This window comes from Pygocentrus nattereri, chromosome 6, assembly GCF_015220715.1.
Source record: "Pygocentrus nattereri isolate fPygNat1 chromosome 6, fPygNat1.pri, whole genome shotgun sequence".
NCBI lineage: Eukaryota > Metazoa > Chordata > Actinopteri > Characiformes > Serrasalmidae > Pygocentrus > Pygocentrus nattereri.
Genome location: NC_051216.1, coordinates 7268512 through 7277619, shown reverse-complemented (window position 1 = coordinate 7277619; position 9108 = coordinate 7268512). Strand labels below are relative to the sequence as shown.

At 41.9% G+C, this 9108-nt stretch overlaps 1 protein-coding gene across 1 annotated transcript in view; it reads left to right on the top strand.

Annotated features, from left to right (window-relative positions):
• Positions 1-1824: 1824 nt before the first annotated feature.
• The window catches only part of itga4 (integrin alpha 4), a 74912-nt gene continuing 67628 nt past the window's right edge, over positions 1825-9108 (top strand). Inside the window, exons 1-2 of the mRNA XM_017710597.2 lie at positions 1825-2123; positions 4342-4454. Coding sequence (XP_017566086.1) covers positions 1966-2123; positions 4342-4454 — 271 coding nt within the window. The 5' untranslated portion in view covers positions 1825-1965. The remainder of the gene's footprint in view (positions 2124-4341; positions 4455-9108) is intronic.

Sequence of the window (9108 nt, the reverse complement as noted above, 5' to 3'; positions counted from 1 at the left end):
GTCTCTTTCAGGACAGTGGTGGTCTCTTTCTGATGGTGCTGGTCTCTTTCAGGATGGTGCTGGTCTCTTTTTGATGGTGTTGGTCTCTTTCAGGATGATGGTGGTCTCTTTCTGATGGTGCTGGTCTCTTTCAGGATGATGGTGGTCTCTTCCAGGATGATTCTGGTCTCTTTCTGATGGTGCTGATCTCTTTCAGGATGATGGTGGTCTCTTCCTGACGGTGCTGAGAATTTGGGCCGACATCTTACCACCAGCAAAACACAAACTGAGGGAGGGTCTTTTGGAAGGACGGCGTTCCACCTGTCCAATACAGTTCCAGAGACGTGTAGAGTCTGTGCCAGGGTACTCTGAAGCTGGTGGCTCAACACCTTACTAAAACACTTTACTTTGTTTTATTGATCAAATTTGGACTTATTTCTTTACAGTTTTGATTTAATATGCAGAAACAATGAGATTTTGACTTAATATTTTGAAAGAATGACTTCTTTTTCTTGAAATTTTGATAGCACTTCTAAATCACGACTTTTCCTCTTAAAGATTTGACTCAGTATGTTTCAGTAATGACTTATATCTTAAAACTTTGATTTCATATTTCTAAAAGATGACTGATGCTGAAATAGCTTGTTTTCTCAAACATGATTTAGTATTTTGACATGATTACTTATTTTCTTAAAATTCTTTATTTAGTATGTAGAAATAATCACTGTTTGAGATTTTGACTGTATATCAAAATTATGACCTTTTTCTTAAAATTTTGATTTAGTACTTCTAAATAATGTTTAAATGTTGACTGAATGGATTTCGCATTTCTAAATGATGACTTATGTGGGAACTTATCAGGACGCATTTTCTCAAAAATAACTTAGTAGGTTGATATAATTACTTATTTTCTTTACATTTTGATTTTAAATATTTTCATATTTTTTGAGAACTATTTCATCAAAATAATGAGAAACACTGTACACACAAGTACAGTACTGTACAAAGGTTTATTTTTCAAGCAGAAAACATATTTAACATCACACAAGGCCTCAACAACAATATATAACATAACAGATATATAACAAAAATATTTTTTCATGGTTCAGTGAGTCAGTCTTTCCCTTTAATCCAGCTTCCGTTCTTCTCAGGAGACTCACTCTCAGCTCCTCAGAGAACCTGCAGACACGCCTCCAAAGTTCAGCCTGAGAAGCTGGTTGATTTTCTGAAGTAATCAAACCCATTCAGTGGTGTTGAGGTCTGGACTCTGGGGTGGTCAGTCCATCGTTCAGCTTCTTTCTTTGATGTGTCCGTCTCCTTTTCTCAGTGAGGTTCTTCTTGATCAGCTACACGTCCTTTCAGACCCACAGCGCTGAGTGGTCTTCTCACAGTGGAAGGATGGACAGAAGCACCTGTGGATGTTTTCAGATCTGAAGCAGCTTGATCTTCTCCTCTCTCTCAGAGATGGAAGCTTTCAGTGCTGTTTATCTGATGGGGGCAGTGTTGCTGTTTACCAGGTCTTCCAGGTGGTTGTTAGGAGCCCCATTGTCTCTGGAGCTTTTAATCAGTTTTTGAGCTCCAGTTTCGGAAACTCCTGTTTATCCTTTGGGCTTTGTATCATTAAATGATCTCATATCTAACCTCACCAGAAACACCTCCTGAACAATGAACGCCTTCTGGTTCGTTTTACTTGGAACTGAAAGAAATGAAGATGCTCTCTGACTTCTACACAACGCACGCGCTTGTAACACCCACCCCCAAACGCGCATGCTCAGTTCAGTTTGGGGACCAACCCAGAGGGAGGGGTCACCGGTGCGCGCGGATGCCCCTCAGAGCGCAACAGGCGCGCGAGACGCATACACGCACGCGCTCGCTCTAACTTTTTCCTGCCATGAGCTCGGAGTGCGCGTGAGGCGGAAGGTCCGAGCGCTTCGTCTTCAGAGCAGAGCGGCTTTGGAGTTTGTCCCTTTTACTACAAGTGGAGCCATGCGGCGCGCGCTGGCGTGCGTGTGCGCGTGGTGCTGCGTGCTGATCCTCAGCCACGGATACAACCTGGACACGCGCAGCCCTGAGAGCTTCAGAGGTCAGAACGGGTCCATGTTCGGGTACTCGGTTCTACTGCACAGGCACCAGCAGAACCCGTGGTGAGTTCAGGCGTGGAGGAAAAGTTCTGCCACCCCCCCCCCCCCGCGCGCGCGCACAGCTGGAGCTGGAGTCTTAGTCGAATATTCCGTTCCACCTTAAGTAGCATTTAAAGTGGAACGGAAAATTGGAATAAGAGACCAGCCCCAGTCTGATCTCAGAGATGGAGATACTCAGTGTGTCTGAAAGGCGTGAGGAGATGGACTGAAAGCTCTTTCTGACATGATTTAAAAGCTTTTAACTACAGAGATGAACCTGGTTTACAGAGTTAAGTTAGTTTAGTTAAGAAAGCACTAAACAAGGTTCATCTCTCGGACATGATTTAAAAGCTTTTAACTACAGAGATGAACCTTGTAAGAAAGCACTAAACAAGGTTCATCTCTCGGACATGATTTAAAAGCTTTTAACTACAGAGATGAACCTTGTTTGCCGTGTTTTCTTAACTACACTAACTTAACTCTGCATTTTATGCTCAGAGTGGGATTAAACTGAACCTTTCTGCAGACAAACATCATAAAAATAAAACTTTCTAGACAAGTTTCTTTACTGAACTATAAATGTCCCTCTGTCTTGACTGAATGGGTTTAGTCTTAGACATGAACTTCCTCTCCGCTTTACTTACGTGACTAAGTGAACTTACTGTGTACATTTCAAGACTAGACTGTACAACTTTACTAAAAACCCTTTTCAGCCTGTTCTGTGTACTTTAACTAACTGTTCCTTCAAGTTAAGATTGATTAGGCTTTAATTAAAGCGAACTGTGTTAAACTCAAGTATACTGTACTCTGAAACAAAGTAGTGCATATATTCTGAGGTTAAGTGTCAAAGGCCAATGTTTCTCGGCAATATTTGCCAGAAATGTGCTTTATATGCCGTTCAGCTGCATTTTCTTTCCTTCTTCTTTCTAAAATAGTGATCTAAAATACACAAACTTGCTTAAAACTTGTTTTGAGCGTACAGTGAAGCTGTAATGGATATGACACTACTGTTAAACTGTCAAGTACATGGTGGCACTTCATACTTGAGAACGCTTTAAACTGCACTTCTAATGTTTTCTTTTGGGAATTCGTTACTACAATGCACATCGCTGTTGGACTTTTATTTGGAGTAGATTTTATGTTACTTGAGGTTTTATTCTGAGATTCTGTGCATTCCATTGTGAGATTTGTGTCTTAAAGGAATTTGAAAAAGCTAATTTTCTGTACTTTTAACTTTTAAGATGCACCGTTGACTCCTCAGTCTGTACAGTCCAAATACATATATATATACATATATATGTGTGTGTGTGTATATTCTGTCATTTTTAGTTTGTGACATGAATTGAAAATGCCTGTCACCTTTTACACGATGTGTACATTTCATGATGAATGGACCAAAAGAAACGGCCCAAAATGACTTGGGAAAAATTCTGGTTCCATTGACTTACATTAAAAGTAAAGTTTGTTTTTCCCTTCTCCTGTAAAGTTAGGATTTTGGAGATACAAAGTTTTGTTCAACAGCAACAAGACTTTTTGAAGTCATGAAAATCAACACATTTACATACGTCTGCCTATTCAACCTACAGAGGGTTAGCACTGATCATTAATTGACCTCGTAAATGGCCGTGGCCCACTGGTAGAGTTTCACTACATGCTACTATGTCAGGGATTTTAAGGGCTTAAGCTGAAGTTATGGGGGGGGGGGGGCTCGGACTGCTTGAATGAGGCAAATTATAGGGCAGCCAATCAGAACAGAGCTCACTTACACATATCAGTCTTAAAAGGAAAGTAATGAAAACAGCTATTTAAGTCTAAAGGATGAAGACAGGGGTGGGGATTGGTATATTACAATGAAGTAGGACTGGTACTGGTATTTATATACACTTGTGTGGCATGGTGGCGTGGTGGGTAGCGCTGTCGCCTCACAGCAAGGAAGGCTTGGGTTCGATTCCCCGGCCGGGCGACCGGGATCCTCTCTGTGTGGAGTCTGCATGTTCTCCCCGTGTCTGCGTGGGTTTCCTCCAGGTTCTCCGGTTTCCTCCCACAGTCCAAAAGACATGCAGTCAGGCCAATTGTGTAAAATGATCAAATTGTAAGTCGCTCTGGATAAGAGCGTCAGCCAAATGCTGTTAATGTAATGGTATGTAAACCCAAACAAATGTTAAAAGTTGACGTCAGGTAAGAAATTTAAAAAGCGAAACATAGACCCTGTAAGTATTTCACTTTGTGTTTTCTTTCTTAGGTTACTTGTCGGAGCCCCAACTGATGACTCTAGTTTCAACGCCAGCATCAAAAAACCAGGAGCTGTTTACAAGTGTAACATTTCAAACAAGAAGTGCGAGCAGCTCCGAACTGGTGAGTGACGTCATTAAGCGATTATACATGCCAGTTTCTTCTTTCTTGCTTTGCGTTACTTCTCTTTTTTTATTTCCCTCGCCTCCTCATGCTTCAAGTGATCTTATCCCTGTTTTTTTCCCGTTCCTGTACACTACGGTCCAAATCCTCCATTTTCTCTAGTATTTTTTTGCACATCGTTGGAATTCACCCTGCGCTATTCCTTTGGCTCTGCTCATTCTGTTCTTGCTCAATATCTAGCCTTAATGTCCCTGGAAGACTCTTGTCTTGTTTTAGTCACATTCCCCCCGCGGGTCAGGCCTTGGTTGAGCCACTGTGGTTGATTTCAGGCAGAGTTAGTTGGTCATGCGTACATGTGCACTCCAGACTGCATTTCCTGTAGGTACATCCTGAACAAATGACCAGCCGCTAAAGTAGGGCTGCTCTTGCTTATCTTCCTGTCATTACAGAGCCTAACCCACTCTTCCAAATAAGGGTTAACGGGCGTGACATCTTTCCAGGTCAGACTTGTCGTTGGGCAGGAAGCACCAAAGAAAACATCCTTATTCATCTTGCACATTTTTTTGGAATAATGAACAAGAATGAAGCAGCACAACAGGGCAGAAGTTCACAGTGACTGCCTGAAAAAGAACTGGGTCCCAACAGGACTTGATGGAAGTTTTAGATAAGATTTAAGCTACGTGATACTTTTTTAATCCCACAAATGGGGAAATTCCATCTCTGCGTTTAACCCATCCGTGAAGTGAAACACCACACACACACTAATGAGCACACACACTAGGGGGCAGTGAGCGCACTTGCCCGGAGCGGTGGGCAGGCCTATCCACAGCGCCCGGGGAGCAGTTGGGGTTTAGGTGTCTTGCTCAAGGACACCTCAGTCATGGACTGTCGGCACTGGGGATTGAACTGGTGACCTTCTGGTCACGAGGCTAGTTCGCTACAGTTCCCTAACCTCCAGCCCACGACTGCCCATTTGCTCTTAGAATCAGAATTGTTTTCACATAAAAGGATTTTTTTGGTAAATGCTCTCAGAAAGAAATATAATACTGTTTATACATGTACACAGCGTGTGTAATTCCTCCCAAAAATATTGATTGATAGAGTGGGACACTCTGGAGCAGCTGCACATGGGCATGGTGGCCATAGGCTCAATGCCAAGTGTGAGCTGGAGGGGTCTAAATCCCCCCAGCTTTGGGCTGTGGATTAGTGGAACTGTGTTCTTTAGAGTGATGGAGCTCCATCCAGTACCTTTGGGATGAGTTGGGGTGATCCAGAACTGACCATCCAACATGACCTGACCTCGCTAAAGCTATCTAATCCTCACAGCAATGTTCCAACATCTAGTGTAAAGTCTTCCCAGAAGAGTAGATGCTCCAGAGTTACTGCAGAGAAACAAACTCACTATTTACACCCCATATTTCAGAAGAAATGCTGAGTAAGAAGGTGCCTATAAATGTTTGGACAGATGTGCATTACAGCCTATATACTGTTTTGATCTAACAGGCCTCTTTGGTTATATAATTGGATAAGTTATTTCACAAAGTGGCTGTATCCCTAAATATCACCACCTTCCTGCATTCTCATAGTTATAATTTATTTTGGGCATTTTTCCACAGCACAATCAAAAACAAGAACTGACCCAAAGGGGATACTAGCAGAACTGATGTTGTAGTTCTAGTTCATGTTTCCACCTGCTTAAGAGAGGCAGCTGTAACTGTTATAATAATAATGATTAACTATTTAATTGGCAATCTGATATATATTATGACATTTTAAAGCATTTAATTCTATCCCACGTGTAAACACAGTCACTAAAGTAGCTTTCTACACTGTTAAAAATGAGAGGTCAGCTCAACTCAAAATGTAATAGTAACTGATTGTTTTTCTAGTTGATTCAACTTGAGGACACAAGAGTTTACCCAGCTCAAACTTCTTGGTTGAGTCAAAAGTTCTCTTCATTTTTTAGTTCTGCTTCTCAGTGAGGTCAATAAAATGAGCTTTGTTTTTCATACTCAAATTACCCACTAGCCAGGACTCTTCATCACACAATCCTGCGAGACGTGTTCCCTCTTGAGTACACACTTACGGATGGCTGTGGCATTGCTGGGGCTCAAACTCACAACATCCTGTTGGGTTGACTGCTTAGTCCACTGCACCACTCAGGAACACATGAAGAAGCTCAGATTGTGTCTATAAATGTTTAAAACACTGGAGAAAATTTGTTGTTTTAACTTTAAAGCAGGGTGTCATCTCATGTGGTGTGATTGTCTAATAATTCATCCCAACATCAGGAGGTTGTGAGTTTAAATCCCAGCAATACCACAGCTTTCCGTATCTGGAAGCCCAAGATGAAAATATGCCAGGCAGGACTGTGTGATAGAGGGAGCGCCAGCTAGTGCAGAAACTCAGTAAAACAACAGAAATTCAGTTTTGTTTATCTAACTGAGATGCAGGCCTAGAAACTAAGAACTTTGAGTTGCATGAACTCTGGTGTCCACAAGTCAACTCAAGAAAAGCCATGCAATCCATGACCATATAATTTTGAGTTGAGCTGTTCTCTCATCTGACAAATGTCACTAAAGTTCAGCCTTTTTTCTTTTTTTTTATCTCAGAGCAACGCAGAGAAACTTATTCATGCATTTGTTACAAGCAGAGTTGATCACTGTAATGGTCTTCTTACTGGACTTCCTAGGAAAACAGTGCAACCTTTACAACTCGGACAAAACGCAACAGCATCTGACAAAAACAACACGGAGACATCAGATCAGTCCTGTTTTTAAAGAGCTGCACTGACTGCCTGTATCGTTCAGGATGGACTTTAAAGCTCTGCTACATCACTTACATCCTCTTGCATCACAGAGTGTCTGTCTGTTTATGATCTTCGATCTGCAGATACTGACCTTCTACAAACACCTTCAGTGAAACACAGAAAACACGGAGAGACTCGTTCAGTTATTCTGCTTCTGAACTGTGGAGCTCAGTTCACCTTTTATTAGACAGTCGAGCTCAGTGCTCACTTTGAAGAAGCATCTAAAAGCACACCTCTATATCTTGTCAAATATGGGCACCTTAATTGGTTAGTTGAGTATTTAAGCGCTCGTGCACATCCCTAGTTGGTACCAATTTGAGCAGTTACCAAAACCACTAAAACTGAAGGCTTAGGTACCGGACTGATGGCAAATGGAAAAAGCCCGGTTTCAGTTTCCCGATGCTGAAGGTTCCGGTACTTTGTAGAGCGGAAAAACGCCCTGAGACACAGCTATAGTACAGCTTATCGCCACCACACACAATATATTAAGAGCTAAAAGACTCTAACTACAAGTGTTTGATTTTTTTAGTCAGATTATGTAATCTAGATTACATGCAGTCCCTTCCTACCAACACATCTTGGCTAGTTTTTGTGTCTTTAATGTCTTGCAGAAGGAGCTGCACAACTAAGCCCAGACTAAATCGAGTGAAGACGACAGTCTCATATTATGAAGTGTGTATCTGCTTAGGTACAGGAAGTGCACTCAGGATGCGTTGCTGGCCGCACTGTGACCACGTGTTGGTTTTGGTGTTTTGCTTTGAGGCAGCCAGAGAGTCTGGAGGTCTAAGAGGTGATACGTTCACAGTGCTTAGCATAGCAAGCACCAAAGCTTCACACGCGTAACCACCAGGTCGCTGCAGCATTAGATCAGCAAAGGCTGATGTCAACAGTTCTGGCTCCAGAGTTAAGCATCGTTTTTTTCACACTGTACCTCAAAATGAAAACGCACTGCCTCAGAAGTACCTCTGCCTCTGAGGTGTGAAAGCTAAAAATGATGCATAGAGCGAGTTTCAGAGTTCACTATTTGCAAACATCCGTCACACTGCACTGCACAACTGCTGGTCTGCAATGTATCTGCCAGTTTACAGGTCAGTCAGTTGTTCCCAGGGCCTAAAGTTCAGTTAGAGGGCAGACATTTAAAGGAATAGTTCAACAAAAGATTTTCTGAATTTTCTTTCTTTCTTATCCCAAATGGAGCCCATCAGCCAGGGCATGTTTGGTGTCTGAAGTCTGCTTTTTCAGGTTTGCACTGGAACTGTCAGGCTAATGTAGGCTTTAAGTTGTCTTCAACTACTGTTTTTATCTGCTAATGTGCACTTTGAGTGTTTCCCACAGGTTAGAAACATACCTGGGGGGCAGGAAGGGCAACAAGAGGGGTCGAATAGGTTATTTAATTAAGCAATAAGGCAGGAGAGGCAGCGCATTACTGTGATTTTATCATGGCGAAGGGTGTTCTGGGTCCTAAAACTCCCTTTCCTGTGCTAAAATTGCAGTAACAGACAGTCTCAAGTGGGTTATTGCTTTCATAACATAAACAATGATAAAGTACACATGATAATTTGTTATAGTTAATAATAATCGACATAAACAAATATTCCACCAAGAAATGTAGGTCCTTTAGCATATGGTGTCATTACCAAGCAGCCATGGACTGCTGAATGAGACGAACGTTCAGTCACCCATCGCTGTATATCGTGTTTTTTTTTTCTTTCTTTAACTGTTTTACTTTTTTTATGATATCACAGCACTGTGTACTGCAAAAACTTTCATTCAGTAGTATTTTTGGTCACTAAATTACCACTGTGAGTCTTATTCAGCACCAATCCAGCAACACACCTCTTCTCA